This window comes from Prionailurus viverrinus, chromosome C1 (genome assembly GCF_022837055.1).
Source record: "Prionailurus viverrinus isolate Anna chromosome C1, UM_Priviv_1.0, whole genome shotgun sequence".
NCBI lineage: Eukaryota > Metazoa > Chordata > Mammalia > Carnivora > Felidae > Prionailurus > Prionailurus viverrinus.
In genome coordinates, this window is record NC_062568.1 from 199,164,990 (window position 1) to 199,182,497 (window position 17,508).

General features: G+C 38.6%; 1 protein-coding gene across 15 annotated transcripts in view; it reads left to right on the forward strand.

Moving 5' to 3' along the window:
- EIF4G3 (eukaryotic translation initiation factor 4 gamma 3) overlaps positions 1–17,508 on the forward strand; it is a 315,733-nt gene that overhangs the window by 109,175 nt on the left and 189,050 nt on the right. For 12 of the 15 annotated variants that reach the window (XM_047873067.1, XM_047873080.1, XM_047873078.1 and 9 more), the window contains one exon: positions 3,933–4,061. The exons of the other annotated variants lie outside the window; for them this stretch is intronic. In XM_047873067.1, the coding sequence (XP_047729023.1) occupies positions 3,933–4,061 (129 nt within the window). The remainder of the gene's footprint in view (positions 1–3,932; positions 4,062–17,508) is intronic. 15 annotated transcript variants of the gene reach the window in all.

Below are 17,508 nucleotides of genomic sequence, written 5' to 3' on the forward strand. Positions count from 1 at the left end.
CCACCCAGGCGCCCCAGGAAAATTTTTTTAAATTTTATTTTTAAGTTTTTAAAATTTACATCCCAGTTAGTTAGCATATAGTGCAACAATGATTTCTTAATGCCCATTTCTTATCCATTTAGCCCATCCCCCCCCCACCCCTCCAGTAACCCTCAGTTTGTTCTCCATATTTATGAGTCTCTTCTGTTTTGTTCCCCTCCTTGTTTTTATATTCTTTTTGTTTCCCTTCCCTTGTGTTCATCTGTTTTGTCTTTTAAAGTCTTCACATGAGTGAAGTCATATGATTTTTGTCTTTCTCTGACTAATTTCACTTAGCATAATACCCTCCAGCTCCATCCACGTAGTTGCAAATGGCAAGATGTCGTTCTTCTTGACTGCTGAATAACATATGTATACACACACCACATCTTTATCCATTCATCCATCGATGGACATTTGGGCTCCTTCCATACTTCGGCTATTGTCGATAGCGCTGCTATAAACATGGGGGTGCACGTGTCCCTTTGAAACAGCACACCTGTATCCCATGGATAAATGCCTAGTAGTGCAATTGCTGGGTCGTAGGGTAGTTCTATTTTTAGTTTTTTGAGGAACCTCCATACTGTTTTCCAGAGTGGCTGTACCAGCTTGCATTCCCATATAAGGAAATTTTTAATGTAGTAATAGCATAATACTTACGGCTTTGGCAAAATGCATTTTCTTCTTCTCTCAAACATTTGTATTTTATTGGCTGATACAGTACTCTTAAAAAAGCACACTCAAGAGTTTTCAGGGAAAAACGAACCATATGAACACTAACCTTTATCTGAAATCATTGATGTGTTTTTTTCCCCATCTTTGTTAGTATATAGAAGAATTTCTTTACAGTTCCGAATAGTGCATGTTTTTCTTTTTTATTCCTGAGTATTTAACATATCAATTTCTATTGATAACAGCTCAAATTTATATATTTTTTATGTCCTTTGTTTACTTATGTTACTTTATTTTCCCATTATTTGCTGTTTCTGCCTTTTTTGCTCTTTGTAGTGCTCTTGGATATCTTTGTAAAAAAATTTTTTTTAATGTTTATTTTTGAGAGAGAGAGTGAACACGAGCAGGGGAGGAGGAGAGAGAGAATCCCAAGTAGTCCCTGCACTGACAATGCAGAGCCTGATGTGGGGTTTGAACCCACATACCATGAGATCATGACCTAAGCCAAAATCAAGAGTTGGATGCTTACCCTACTGAGCCACCCAGGTGCCCCTGAATGTATCTTTATGTTCCTAATTTTTGAAGTGAGATTTTTTTTCTTTAGAATATGTGTCCCAAACTGGAATCATTTTTTGGGCATGGTTTTAAGGCAGTTGTGACTCATTGTTCTGTAGTTTTGGAGACAAGGTAAACTCCTTCACAGTACCTATGTCCTGTTGCCTTCTGATAGTGGGGTAAAGCTTTTTCGTTTTTTTGTTTTTTGTTTTTTGTAAATTTTACTTTCTTTATTACTTTTTTTAAAGTTCATTTATGTTTGAGCAACAGACGGAACACGAGTGGGGGTGAGGCAGTGAGAGGAAGAGACAGTATCCGAAGCAGACTGTAAGCTTTAAGCTTTTAGCACAGTGCCCGACATGGGGCTCGAACTCATGAACCGTGAGATCATGACCTGAACTGAAGTCGGATGCTTAATGAACTGAACCACCCAGGTGCCCCTGTAAATTTTACTTTTGTTATGATATACATGAAGTAATATTTAAAAATATTTACTTATTTTTATTTATTTTTAAGTAACCACCCAGGGTGGGTTTTTTAATGTTTATTTACATATTTTTCAGAGAGAGCGTGAGCGTGCACGTGCCCGCATGCGCTGGTGTGAGAAGGAATGTTACAATTTGAATGTTACAATTTCTTTGAATTATGCATGCAGGCTATCTATCATTAGTTTTTATTTTTTAATATATTATAAAGAACATATTACTATATCGCAAACTTATCTTTATATTTTCATATATATATTTCAATATAATTGGTTTTATCATAATCCTATATATTTTATGCATTTAAAGATATGATTCCAGTGTGCCTGGGTGGCTCAGTTAGTTAAGTGTTCGACTCTTGATTCTGGGTCAGGTTATGATCTCACCATTTTGTGAGTTTGAGCCCTGCATTGGACTCTATGCATTGACTTGGGGAGAACCTGCTTGGGATTCTCTGTCTCCCTCTCTCTCTGCCCACGGGTACCCCCCCCCCCCCCCCCCCGGCTCAAAAGAAATAAATTTTTTAAAAATTAAAAAAAATATATGATTCTAGGGGCACTTGGGTGGCTCAGTCAGATAAGTGTCCATCTCTTGATTTTGGTTCAGGTCATGAACCCATGGGTTGTTAGATCAAGCCCTGAGTTAGGCTCTGCAGTGACAGCATGAAACCTGCTTGGAATTCTCTCTCTCCCTCTCCCTCTCTACCTTCCCCCACTTGCATGCACTCCCTCTCTCTCTCTCAAAATAATTGAATAAATATTTAAAAAATATGATTCTAGGAGAGGTCTGTAGTTTCTACTAGATTGTAAAAGCTTTCATGCCCCCCCACCCCCCATTTGAGGCCTTCACCTTAAGGAGAATGGATTCTTTCATATTCGATGACTATAAAATTTGCCCCCATTCATGGAGGTTTGCCAAACTTTCAGTCAGTGCTAGTCTGGGTTAGATTGTGGTTGAGAGTAGCTGGCTGGGATTCATTGCTGGACATTGGAAAGGGGCCTGGGTAATGTAGTTTTATATCCATCATCATTGGCTAATGGGCAGTTTATTACCAGGAAAAAGTGGAAGAATGTAGTTTTTGTTTACATAGAAACATATGCTAATTATTTTTCTGTACAAGTTCATGATTATTGAACTATATTAGAAAATGAAAATGAGAAAAAAAATACTTGTAACGCTTTCTGTTCAGATCTTGGTGTAAGTCATTGCACATCTTTTTAATAGGACATATATACCTGCGAGTATGTGTAAATGCATGGGTATTTCATGTATACACATATATGTGGACATAGATTGTAGGCTTAGATATACATATAGAAATATGCAAACATGTAACTTTACATGTTTATTTAGGTGTACTGTTTTAAAAACAAAAATGAGATGGGTTGCCTGAGTGGCTTACTTGGTTAAACATCCTACCCTTGGTTTTAGCTCAGGTCACCATCTCATTGTTTCATGAGTTCAAGGCTCACATTGGGCTTCTCGCTGACAGTATGGAGCCTGCTTGGTATTCTCTGTCTTCTTCTCCCTCTGCCCCTCCCCCACTCACGCTGTCTGTGATTCTCTCAAAATAAATGAATAAACTTTAATACGAAAGCCAAAATCCAAAAATAAAAAAAAAAAGATGAGAGTATACTCTATAAATAATTTGCCCCATTTTTGGTTCAGATTTGAGGTATAATTTACATAATGTAAAATTTACCTTATAGTGTGCAGTTTTGTGAATTTTGACGAACACAGAGAGACATGTAATCCCCACTACAGTCAAGGTACAGAACAGTTATTTCACTCCAGAAATCTCCTGTGTCCGTTCTGTAGTCATCCCCTTCCCCTTGCAATCATTTTTCTTTTTTTGTTTCTTTTACAAAATGTCCTAGAAGTGGCATTATATTAAAACTAAACAATATTTAGTTTCAAATGTACCTTCTTGCATTTAGCATAATTTTGCCTTTAAGGTTTGGTTTTAGATTGTGCTTCAAGAATCTTTTGTCAAACTGATGGTAATAGTCATGTTTCCCCACCACCCCCCCCAAGCATTTTATTGCTTCATTTTGAAATTTTAAGCCTTTAGTCAGTCTGGCACTTATTTTAGTATAAATTATGAGACAGATAGTTCAGTTTTAAAAATTAACCAGTTCAGCTGTATTTATTAAGATTGAGTTACTAATATAAAGCTCTTACTAAATATTGATTTCCTCACAGGTAACACAAGTAGCAAGACAACCGGGACCCCCGACCCCTTCCCCTTATTCAGCACATGAAATAAACAAGGGGCACCCAAATCTTGCGGCAACGCCCCCGGGACATGCATCGTCCCCTGGACTCTCTCAAGTAAGATAAACTTCTTTATTTTTAAGGAAATTTCCATATAAAAGTAGTGTTTCTGTTTTTTTAAGGCAAACTTCTGAGCAGTAACATACAATATTACTTGAAGAGTAATTTGTTTTAATATTTTTAGATATACCTCTCATTATTGTGGCTACTGACAATTTTAATACAGTTTCATTATGGAGTCATTCAAAAGGAACTGTCAGTGATATTTAGTTTTCCTTTGTGTTGTTCAAGAAATTAGAGTATGATTCTAAAGTCCATTAAAAACCACACAAAGCACTTTTTTGCTTTTCAGTGTGCCATCTAGTCTTCCTTCTTCTCCTTTTGATGGAGTGGTGATGGTTATTTTCTACTTAAAAAAAAATGTTGGGTGTTTTTACCTCTTGAGTAATTGTGGTGGGCTTCTTTGTTGGTTTTTGAGTTCATAAATAGGTTATTGGGCTGTCTTAGGCTTAAAATTAGGTTGAACTATTAAATAGTGAACTCCATAGTGTATTTCCAATTAGCAGGTGCGGGGACATTGAAACACTGTTGTAAAAAGTCACTGTGGATCGCCCGCATTTTAAGCCATTTTTCAAGATATTGATTAGCTTGTACCAGTCCACCATTACATGCTTGTTTTGGGCTCCTTATGGTGAAGGCATGCTAGAATTATGACGTGTCTTCGTGGAATGTGGAGAGTGTCAGGCCATTTGACCCATGCCATTTCAGACTGTCAGTGTTTATACATAACTGCCCCTTTTATTTTTTTTTTTAATTTTTTTTAACGTTTATTTATTTTTGAGACAGAGAGAGACAGAGCATGAATGGGGGAGGGGCAGAGAGAGAGGGAGACACAGGATCGGAAGCAGGCTCCAGGCTCTGAGCCATCAGCCCAGGGCTCGAATTCACAGACCATGAGATCGTGACCTGAGCTTGAAGTCAGACGCTTAACCGACTGAGCCACCCGGGCGCCCCATAACTGCCCCTTTTAAAAATGAAAGCTTACAACATTATTTTCAGTTGTCACTTCCATATTTTAGGCCTTTAAAAAATTGTTTTTAGTTCATTTATTTTGAGAGAGAGAGAGCAGGAATGAGCATGAATGGGGAGGGGCAGAGAGAGAAAGAGACAGAATCTTAAGCACACTCAGCACTGACAATACAGAACTCATACTCACAAACTGTGAGATCATGACCAGAGCTGAAACTAAGTGTCACATGCTTAATGACTGAGCCACCCAGGCACCCCTACTTTAGGCCTTTTACACCCTATAGAATAAGAGAGATAAGGTATTTCTTATTAAAAATAATGTTAAACGCTGGTGATTATTAGGGGCTAATTAATGTTCATTTAAAGACTCTAGAACAGGGGCACCTGGGTGGCTCAGTTAGCTAAGCATTCGACTTTGGCTCAGGTCACGATCTAGTGGTTTGTGGGTTCAAGCCCCTCATCAGGCTCTCTGCCTGACAGCTCAAAGCCTGCAGTCTGCTTCAGATTGTGTGTCTCCCTCTCTCCCTGCCCCTCCCCCACTCACACTTTCTCTCTGTCTCTGTCTCTCTCTCTTAAAAATAAATAAACATAAAAAATTTTTTTTAAAGACTGCAGAACATTTGGAGAAGGAATGTATAACTTGCCAAATCATGATTGATATTTTAAGAAATATATACATTAATTTGGACTTAGTACTATGCTTAAACTAAGTTTACATCATTCCTATTTAATTTTTAGTTTTAAAGCTAAAATTTGTCAAAATGAACTTTTAATTGTTTAAAATTAGGTTCTTGTGTTGGTTTTCATGGCACTGATGAGAACACTCACGCTCTTAATATGGTATTTTAGTTGGAGTCTAATCAGGAGGGAAAAACCATTTGGTAATTTGAATGGGGAAGGTTTCATATAAAAGGTTATTCCCGGGATACCTGTCTGGCTCAGTAAATAGAGCATGTGACTCTTGTTTGATTTTGAGGTTGTGGGTTCAAGCCCCATGTTGGGTGTAGAGATTACCTAATAAAAGAGAATTCAGTATAACGAATTGGAATGATGAGCGATTGGCTTATTAAAGAAAGAGAACTCTAGAAAATACACAAGTAGCAAATACAAGAAGCAGATGCTTCTCCTGGGTCTGAGACAGAATACAAATGGAAGAACCTCCTTCTCCAGGGCTGATAATAGAGAGTGCACAGCTGTGGCTTACCTAATAGAGAAATCAGTGTAGTATTATACCAGTGGAATATGCTAAAAATCCTGCCTGTGGAACTTGCTGGAAATTCACCCCATGGGCTGTTGGGGAATGCTGGATCCTCTAGTGCCAATCTCTTATAGCAAAGAAGTGCTGCTGTGTGCAGTGGCTAGAGGCTTCTTGTTATACCGTCTCTGTTTATCCTAGATACTTCAGGTAACCATGGTTATGCTGGATCATAGGTCCCATGTGGTAGAGCAACTGGCATCACAACCTAAACTTGCTGCAGAGTCTTTTGTTTGGTTCTTCACTCAAAATTGGGAATCCTCTAGGGGACTTTTTAGGAAGGTCAAAGTGTAGCACGTTCCTACCTAGTGTATGTTGTTTTTAAAATTCATAAAAGGCCAGCCAAGTTTTGTGTTTGTTTTTGTTTTTTTTCCCCTTGGTAGTGTTAGGTAAGAGACTTCTCCCCCATCTTGGGTTGAGGTCCAGACCTTGTTGAATAGGGCATGATGTGACTCACTGAATGTTAGAGAAGTTGTTGTGGTGCCACATCGGTGGAATTTACTAGAAATCTACCCTCTGCAGTTTGCCACAATTCTTCCTTCTAGAGTACTCAGGGAAAGCTCTTCACAGGTAGGTTTCTTAGAGGAGGTATTTTGCTACGAAACTGCCTAAAAATAACAGAGGCAACTGTTGACCACTGGGTACTGCTGGCCGCTGCTCATTGCTGTAGAAGCCTGGCATTGAAGATGCTGGGCACTCTAGGGCAACTCATCACTGGAGAAGCCAAGTGGTTTGCAAGCCAGATAGGAACCAGGAATCAAAACTCTTTCCTTCTGCAGTATTTCTATAGGTCCCTCTATTGACAAAGCTTAACACTGTGTCAGCTGGAAGGGGAAAATATTTTAAAATTTTACAAATACATATTAAGGAACCCAGATCCATGTTGACTATATAGGCAAACAAGGTAAGTTTTGAGCCTCAGAGGCAAGTACTGATCACTGTGACATAAGGGGAAAACTTATTTTCAGTTTCTCATTCTTATTATTATAAGTTATGATTTGACCTGGGCAGTTGGCTGAAAGCACTTAAGTTTTCTGAAAGACCTTGCTGCTTGAAAATGCAAAGTTTGCATTTAAAAATAGTGATCTTGCTGTGGTCTCAGTTGTTGAGCCTACCAATGCCTTTATGTATGCCATTTATTGCCTTTAGAAGTCAGAGTACAAGAATCTCCTGGTGGAGAATGGTCACCAAGTATTATCTTGCTTTTCTTTGTGGTCTGTTTTGCTACCATATTTCCTAATTTGATGAAGGAACCCACTAAATCGCACCTGGTTCACAGTCCCCTTTTTCTCTTTCCTTTCAGACACAGGTAGACTTAACATGGATTCATTTGTTTCCTAACAGTGTCTTAACATGTGTTGATAGAGTGAGGAAGTTTTTCTGAATTGGCATGCTTGGAAAATTGAGGAGTTCTGTGGGAAACGTGGTCTCCTTAGGTTTAACAGTTGATATGTTCGTGGATCATAATGGAACTCATAGCCTTCAAAACAGAAGAAAAATGTATTACAGGCTTGGACTCTCAACAGAGCTGGTTTCTGGGGCTTGGTCTTTCTCTTTCTGGTTACATGATGTCATTATATAGGTGAGAATTAGAGTCCTACCACCCTTTAAGAGAGTTGTTATGAAGATTATATAAAATCCTGCCTTAGAATAGGAGATGCTAATTACTTTCAGTAACTGGCTTTTTATTATTTTCATGCCTGTCAGACTTGGTTCTCCTCAGGATGTGTATGTGTGTGCAAGTGTATGAGTGTCTAACTGCTCTAATTTAGCTATGTGACTGGTATTAGTGTGAAATTCAGAAGCTCTCCCCAAGAGTTTGAGATATTTTCCAAGTCTTTGCTTATCTCCTGCGTTGGCTTATCCATTCCAGGATAAGAGAAGAAGCCAACCTTGGTCATTTTCTGTTAGCAGTAATGTGGTTTATTCTTGTGCACAAATCAACTCAAGACTAGAATAAGGAAACTTTTTTGATGTTTTATTTATTTTTGAGAGAGAGAGAGAGAGCGAGAGCAAGAGCAAGAGCAATCTGGGGAGGGGCACATGGAGGGAGACACAGAATCCGAAGCAGGCTCCAGGCTCTGAGCCGTCAGCACAGAGCCTGATGCGGGGCTTGAACTCACAGACTGTGAGATCATGACCTGAGCTGAAGTCAGAAGCTCAACCGACTGAGCCACCCAGGCACCCCAAGGCACATGGCCTTTTTAATGAGTCTCTCCCTTCCTCTGTGAATTTTTTTTTTTCAAGTGACTGTGTTTGTGACTCAATGTTTTAACACAAAATGAACCTATTAGGGTCTAAATGAATGTAGCTAAGTTGAAGAAAAGTGAATTTCATAGCTTTGAAACATAAAAGAGAGAAATTGTAGAAAATTGCTCCCAGGCTGTTTCTTAAATCATCAGTGGCAACCTCTTCACCTGCTTCTTTGTCTTTGAGATAAGATTTTACATATGTATGTGCATGTACATGCACATGTGAAATTTAAGGTTTTATTTGTATTTTCCTTTGTTACATGACTTCTGAATCTTTCCACTCCTCTCCCCTCTGGTGATTTTGTTTAATCAAAGTAAAAAACTTTGGACTATTACACTATAAAAGACTAATAGTTAAAAAAAAAAAAATTTTTTTTTTTTTTTTTTTAAGAGAGAGCGAGTGTGTGAACAGGGGAGGGAGAGATTGAAAGAGAGAATATCTTAAGCAGGCTCCATGCTTAGTGTGGAGCCTAATGTAAAGCTCCATCCCATAACCCTGGGATCATGACCTTAACCAAAATCAAGAGCTGGATGCTTAACCTACTAAGCCACCCAGGCACCCCAAAATGATGTTTTCAAAGTTCAGTAAATTTGACACAGTCTTTTAAGGTGTGGATTCTTTTCATTTACCCTAAAATGGCAGCACTTCAACAGTCACTAAATCCAGAATGCATTTATGAAGGAAATGGTCAGGAATTTGGAATTTAAAAAGTATCTTTTGGGGCATATTTCAAAGTAAGTAGAAAAATATCCTCTCCCAGCAGTCAGGAGACTTAAGAGTCTCAGCCCTGCCAGTATTATTTCAAAGTTTCACCCAGTGGAAGTTCTTTTTAATGCTCAGTTTTTCTCATTGTAAACAAGAGCTTCATATTAAATGAGAACTGAATTCCCTTTAAGATCTTCATACGTTTTAGGGGCACCTGGGTGGCTCAGTCAAGTGTTCGATTTCGGCTCAGGTCATGATCTCATGGTTCGTGAGTTCGGGCTCTACGTCAGGCTCTGTGCAGACGGCTCAGAGCCTGGAGCCTGCTTCAGATTCTGTGTCTACCTGTCTCTCTGCCCTCCCCTGCTCATGCTCTGTCTGTCTCTCTCAAAAATAAACGTTAAAAAAAAATGTACAAAAAAAAAAAGTGAGAACCACTTATTAAAAAAAAAAAGTCTTCATAAGTTTTAGAAACTAATTCAGAGGAGCCAATTCTTATTATGAAAATCTTTTGTATTCTGTATTTTTAAATTTAAAGTTAGGTAGACTTTTACACTGTTTTATTTTTTATCTTTGAAGAAAATATCAGGAGTTTGTTATTTGCATTATCTTAAACAAAACAAAAATGTTTTCTACTTATTGATTAATTGTAGTTAAACATTTGCTTCTTAACTCAGTTAATTTTTGTAGAGTTGAGCTAAATTACAAAATAAGGAGACCAGGCTGGCACTGATTATCAGGTTCAACATCTAGGCCTTCTCATTTTTTCTCTTGATGTCACTGTGTGACTCCTAAGCTATGTTCACAGTAATTAGTGAGAAGGCGTGGTCAGAATATTGCCCAAGAAGTGGAGTGATAAATGTTTTCTGCCTGCTTTTCCTGGAAATTTCTTTTGGCTCCTCTTTCTTCTGGGAGATCGACTCAGTCATGTTTTGTAGTGGACTGAGAATGGTGAAGGTGTATGATCCACTGGTTCGAGTCTTCATTGTCTCTTGAAATTCTAAGCAAAGGACTTCTCCATTGAGGTATGGTGATTGGTCGTGCTGCTGCTGCTGCTTCTTTTTTTCATTTTATTAAGTTTTAAATTTTAATTTCAGTATGGTTAACACAGTGTTTTATTAGTTTCAGGTGTACAGTGTAGTGATTCAGCAATTCTGTACATTGCTCAATGCTCATCATGGTAAGTGTACCATGATATTTCTTTTAAACACTACAATTTTCGTGATTACTAAAGAGTGAGTTTTGAACAACTCTTCACTTTATCCAACTTCCAGACTTCAATTTCCTTTCAGAGGTCTTGTTTTATTACAGAAAATGTCTCATGTTGCTTTGCAGTTCTTGACTAATTATTTCAGGCTTTACAACTGCTTTTTCTTTATTATTAAGATAAATAATGATTTTATTTACTGGGTGCAAGCTTTTTTTTTTTTTTTTTTCTGTCATGAAGCAAATAAAATCTGATTTGATAGCTATGACAGCCTTGCTGATAACCAGGATAAAATAGAGAAAGCTGTGAAAATTTTTATCACATTTCGTTATTGAAATAAAGGAGTATTGAATTTTCATAAAAAAGGAAAGCAAAGCAAAATTTGTTGTGTTTTACTCCCTTTCTCCCATGGAACACATTGTGGCTATCTAAGGAAGTATTTTTTGAAATGAGTGGTGTTTTGAAGCTGCATTTCTGGCACATAGGGGGATTTGATGTGGGTTCAGAAATCTGCAGTACTGACTCTATTGAGGGGGCCCTCCTGGTGCCAAATTGTTTGGTTTTTTCCCCCTCCAGTTGGTTATATGTGTGCTTAAAAATGTATACCTTGTTGAAAACCTCGTCACATATTGTCTTTAAAACACTTTGTCAATTAACATGCCTTTACAGATGTCATTAGTATAAAAGTTACAAGGACCTATAAAATATCCACATCATTTATGTTTGTGGTTTCATCTGGTACATGCTAAATAATTGTGGTAAGCTTTTTTCTTCTAATCGTTGAGATTTATTTTAATATTGTCATACTTGATTAGAGAACTTCACCTGTTCTGTCATTTTTTGTTTTTATTAATAAAACAGTTGCAACCATCTTTATAAGGCAGGAGTTCACCAAATATTTTCCTGTCAGGGGAATTTGATTTTTTATGCAGTCTTGTAACTTACCATGAAACATGCCTAAAGTAATTTTTATATGCTTGATTATACTTTTCATTGCATAGAGAAAAATCCCAGTGATTTTCTTTCAAAGTTTCTTTGGTTAGTTATTTCTAAATGTTGCAGCAAGGATGATAGGTAAGTTGTAATTATTATTCAGACTTTCCTCACCCTAAACTCCCATATTGTAGATTCTGTTTGGCAGATCTATAAGATGAGAACTTGTATTTTGAAATATTAAAGTATAAAGAGTGAAAGTTTTAAAATCCTACATTAAGTCAACATTGTTTTAGAAAGCCAAGGAATTTTGAAAGAATCAGTCTGTAAAAACTGGTTGTGATTTTATACACATTTCTTCTGTTGTCTTTGATACAGGCTCCAGTTTTATTGATGATGTTCATTTTTATATAAACTTTGTTAGGGAGGAAAAAGTTTAGGATTCTCTCTTTACATGTAGAGTTGCTTCTCTGGATACATCTTGTGAGCCTCCACTGCTATGGCGGGCTGCTGCCACCGCTGCCTCCTCCGTCGCCACCGCCTCCCCTCCCCCCCCCCCTCCTCCTCCTCCTCCTCCTCCTCCTCCTCCTCCTCCTCCTCTTCTTTTTTTTTTTTAATTTTTTTTTTCAACGTTTATTTATTTTTGGGACAGAGAGAGACAGAGCATGAACGGGGGAGGGGCAGAGAGAGAGGGAGACACAGAATCAGAAACAGGCTCCAGGCTCTGAGCCATCAGCCCAGAGCCTAACGCGGGGCTCAAACTCACGGACCGCGAGATCGTGACCTGGCTGGAGTCGGACGCTTAACCCACTGTGCCACCCAGGCGCCCCTCCTCCTCTTCTTCTTATTTGAGGATAGTTGACACACAATGTTACAATAGTTTCAGATGTACAATATAGTGATTCAGCAACCCTGTAGCTTATACCGTGCTCACAAGTGTAGCTACCATCTGCCACCATATAAGGCTATTACAGTCCCACTCACTGCATTCGCTATGGTGTACCATTTATTCCTGTGACTTAATTCATTCCATAACTGGAAGCGTACCTGTGTCTCTCTCCTACTCCTCTTCACCCATTTCCCCTGTTTGTCTACCCCCCCTTCCCTTTGGCAACCATCAGTTTGTTCTTTGTATTTATAAGTCTGATTCTGCTTTTTCTTGATTTCTATGGCTACCACTCATCTGTTTTAATAGGTAGTGAATTCTCTCAGCATTTTCCTTGTAAGTTCACCCCTATGGAGTTTGACATTTCATTTGTTTCTCATGCTTTTAGGAGAGTCACTTTATTGCCATCAATCTATTTTTTACCCAGCTGTGACATTCAGATTTTTTGGATTTTTATGGTTCTGAAATTGCAACTTCAACTCAGCTACAGAAATTAGCATATGCCAATAAATTTTGGGGTGGGAAATTGAACAAGTAAATTGTAAAGAAAGTCAGGAAGTGGAGCAGCCTGACAATTCAATCCAAAGTGCTTATGATATTTGCCCCAGAAATTCATATTCCATCTGTCTTAGTCTGCTTGGGCTGTTATAACAAAATACCAGAGACTGGGTGGCTTAAACGGTGACATTCATTTCTCATATTTCTGGATGCTGGGAAGTCCAAGATCGGGGTACTGTCTGCTTTGGTTCCTTATGAGGTCCTTCTTGGGTTGCAGAAGTCCACCTTCTTGTTATGTTCTATTCGTGGCAGAGAGGGAGAGACATGTAAGCTCTCTGGTGTCTCTTGTAAAGGCGCTACTCCTACTCCCATCATGAGGCTCCACATCCCCATGACCTTATGTAAACCTAATTGTCTCTCAAAGGCCCTGTCTCCAAATATTACCATATTGGGGTATAGGGTTTCAATATATGAATTTTAGGGGATTAGTGAGGGAGATGCTCAACTCCATCCATGGTACTATTTATGTGATTCAGAGAGCTTTGGGGGAAGTGGGCAGATAAGACTACAGGAGAAAGGTCAGCAGAAGGGGTAAGTACCATAGAGATATAGAGTATTGTCCTGAGTTTAATCATACAGATGGGTACATGTGTTTATACATGATTAATGGCAGGGGAGAAGTTCAATTTGCGAGCAATGGAAAAAGCGAGAGAAGCTTAGGTGGTCCTTGAATGACACAGGTTTGAACTGTGTATAGGTAGACCTTTTTTTTTTATAAATACGGCATAGTACTGTATATGTATTTTCCTTACAATTTTCTTTTCTCTAGCTTACTTTATTATTATTATTTTAGAGAATGCAAGCAGAGGAGGAGAGTGGCAGAGGGGGAGAGAGAATTAAGCAGGCTCCTTACTGAGCCAAATTTGTTCAACCAAATGAGCCACCCAGGCACCCCTCTATCTTACTTTATTCTAAGAATACAATATAATACATATAACATACAAAATACATGTTTATCCAATGTATATGTCATTGGTGAGGCTTCTGGTCAACAGTAGGCTGTTTAGTGGTTAAGTTTTCAGGGAATCAAAAGTTGTATGTAGATTTTCAACTGTGAGGGAAGGTCAGTGCCCCTAATCCCTGAGTTCTTCAAGGGTCAGCTGTATTTGTTTTGTCAAGGATCAGATTAAATTCATTTGAAGTGTTTTGCTAACTACAAAGTATGGTGTATAAAACGCTAGCATCTTTATAGAACTAAAAATTGTGAATTTCAATGACTCAACAGTCAACGAAAAGCAGACAACACATGTAGTGTAGCTTTGCAGTAATTTTAAATTCTGTCAATGAAGGGCACCTGGGTTGCTCAGTCATTTGAGTGTCTGACTCTTGATTTGACTCAGGTCATGATCCCAGGGTCGTGGGATAGAACCCTGCATTGCACTCCATGTTAATCATGGAGCATGCTTGGGATTCCATCTCTTTCCCTCTGCCTGTCTTTTCCCCTCAAGTGCATACCGTGTCTCTCTAAGATAAAATAAAAATTTAAAAAATACAATCAATGAATAGTGAAGGAAAGGTTAAGTTACAGTTAAAGCAAGTAGAATCAAGTAACTATGAGCAATGAATATATATTGATATATGAAATGACTCCTAAAAATAAAATGTCATAATTTACTTACCAAAGTAACACATTTTTTCCCTCAGTGCATAAATTTATTTACTATTTCTTTTTCTCACGTGTCCACTCACACTGAAAGTTAGCTGAGAAGAAGAGATAAATCTGATTTTAAACTTAAAAAAATTTTTTTTAATGTTTATTTAGTTTTGAGAGAGAGATAAAGCATGAACAGGGGAGGAACAGAGAGAGAGAGGGAGACACAGAATCCAAAGCAGGCTCTAGGTTCTGAGCTGTCAGCACAGAGCCCAATGCCGGGCTCGAACTTACAAACTACAAGATCATGACCTGAGGTGAAGTTGGACGCTCAAACGACTGAGCCACCCAGGTGCCCCTGATTTCATACTGTTTTATTTATTTATTTATTTATTTATTTATTTATTTATTTATTTATTTTTAATGTTTATTTCTGAGACGGAGAGACACAGAGCATGAGTTGGGGAGGGGCAGAGAGAGAGGGAGACACAGAATCAGAAGCAGGCTCCAGGCTCCGGGCTGTCAGCACAACAGAGCCCGACGCGGGGCTTGAACTCACAAACTGTGACACCATGACCTGAGCCGAAGCTGGTTGCTCAACCGACTGAGCCTCCCAGGTGCCCCTCAAACTTTTTTTAAACAAAGATTTTAAGCAAACTTTAAAGCTGCTTGTTTATTTATGTATATGTGTATGTACGTACATGTGTAAGTAATCTCTGTATCCAACGTGGGGCTCAAACTCATGACCCTGAGATCAGGAGTCACATACTCCTCCTACTGAGCCAGCCAGGCATCCCTGATTTTAAACTTTTTATCAGTTGATGTACCCTTATTATTATTATTATTATTATTATGAATCATAAACTCTCAAACTATCTGAATTCTCCCTTTCTTATAGGGTATGTTTTCTGTTTGCCCAGCATGTTGTTTCATAGGCACCTAAGTAGGTGATATATAGAAAAAAAAATATGTTGGGAATACTTTGTTATACTTCACAGACAAAATCTCTTTAGTTTCCTGCCAGTGATACTCTACTTTAACATACTGCACTGTATTATTATGTTTTTAAAGTTTATTTATTTTGAGAGAGAGAGAGAGGGCGAGGGTGAGCACGAATGAGGGAGGGGCAGAGAGCGAGAATACCCAAACAGGCTCTACACTGGCAGTACAGAGCCAGATGCAGGGCTTGAACCCACAAACTGTGAGATAATGATCTGAGCCGAAATTCAAGAGTCGGACGTCTAACTGATTGAGGCACCCAAGTGCCCCCTCAATTCTTACTCTTGATCACCATTAAAATGCCTACCTTCTTTTACAGTTTATTTCCTAAATTTAGACCTGCCTGTTTAGTGCAGTTAACAACACAACAACCGAAATTGTTTAGCAGTACAGCTGTTAATGTTTTGTCAGGGGAAAGAAAACAGTTGTACTAAGTATTTCAAATAGAGGGGATTTAATACATGGATTTCGTATGCCAGCTGATTGATAGTCAAGAGGATGCTGAGGCAATCCGGAGATTAATAACCACAGGAAGCAACGAACATCCCTAATGCTGAAGAAATGAGAGAGAAGTGGTGGTGTTGCCAGACCTAGGAACTTGGAGGAAGGGTCTTTTGGGACTGTTGCTTACACTTCTGAGAAGGGAGTTTGGTCCTTGGATAACAGAAACTAGGTACGAGAACTAGATGAGGCTGAGGCCGGTACTTCGAATATCAAGTGTGCATACTGCTGCTGGCATTCTAATGGCTTTGAGAGGCTCTGATCTGAATGGAGCTGGTGTCTGGAGCAATGGAGGTAAGAGCAGCTTCCTACTTAGAGGGTAGGTTAGTGGTGAAAGACAATAGGTAAGTAACTGGCACATACAATGGTAAAAGGATACATAATTTCCTTACTAATAAAGAATAAGATGGAACCAGTAAACTCCAAGGATTCTTTTTTTTTTTTTGAAGGAGAGAGAGAGAGAGAGAGAGAGAGAAAGAGAAAGAAAGAGTGAGTGAGTGGGGGAGGGACAGAGAAAGAGGGAGAGAGAGAGAATCCCAAGCAGTCTCCGCACTTGTCAGTGCAGAGCCCAACGCAGGGCTCAAATCCACGAACCAAACTGTGAGATGATGACTTGAGCTAACGCCGTCAGGAGTTGGACACTCAACCAACTGAGTCACCCAGGTGCCCTTAAACCCCAGCGAATTTAGTAAATGTATGAAAGATGATAATGCCAAGTAAATGTGATAACATAGTAGGACTGTGAAATATGTTAGTCACTATATAATAGTAATGAAGTTAAATTCCTCTATTAAACAGTGATTCAGATTGGTCAAAAACCAAAATTTAGGTATATGCATTTAAACATGATGCAGAAAGATTGAAAACAAATGTATGGAACCATTAATAGGAAAATGCTAATGAAATGAACACAGACTTAAGCGACCTTTACAAGTCAACATAGAATTCAAGGCCAAAAACTGTGGGAGAGAAATAATTCCTATAGTGCAAGATTCAATTTCTAGAAGATGTAACATCATGAACTCTTATTTTCTTAATTTGTTGAGAATATAAGGCAAATGTAAAATGAAATGATCAGATCCATAATTAATCTGTGTGGGAGAGTGACATCTCAGAGAAGTGGACAGACCCGCAAGTGTAATCATGGAGATCAGGTGTTCATAAACTATGGACTAGGGGCAAAAGCTGGCCCCTCTCCTGTTTTTGGTACGTAAAGTTTTACTAGAACCCAACCGTAGTAATTTATTTATGAGTTTTGTTTTTGTGCTACAGCTGCAGAGTTGAATAGTTGCTAGAGATTGTATGGCCTGCAAAGCCTAAAATATTTACTGGCTGGACCTTTGTAAAAAAAAAAATTTGCCAACCTCTCACATAGATGAGCACACTTAAGCTCTAAAGATCAGCTGGTGAGAATTTGGGTTTTGTGGGTCATATAGTCTTTTGCTTATTATTCTGTTCCCACTCTTTTCCCTTTCTTCTCTCCCCTTCTCTTCCGTCAGTCCCCTCATCACCCTTTTTCCTGGCTCCCCTCCTCCACCTTCTCCTTTTCCCTTTAAATATGTAGAAATCTTGTTTAGCTGTCCTTTCAAA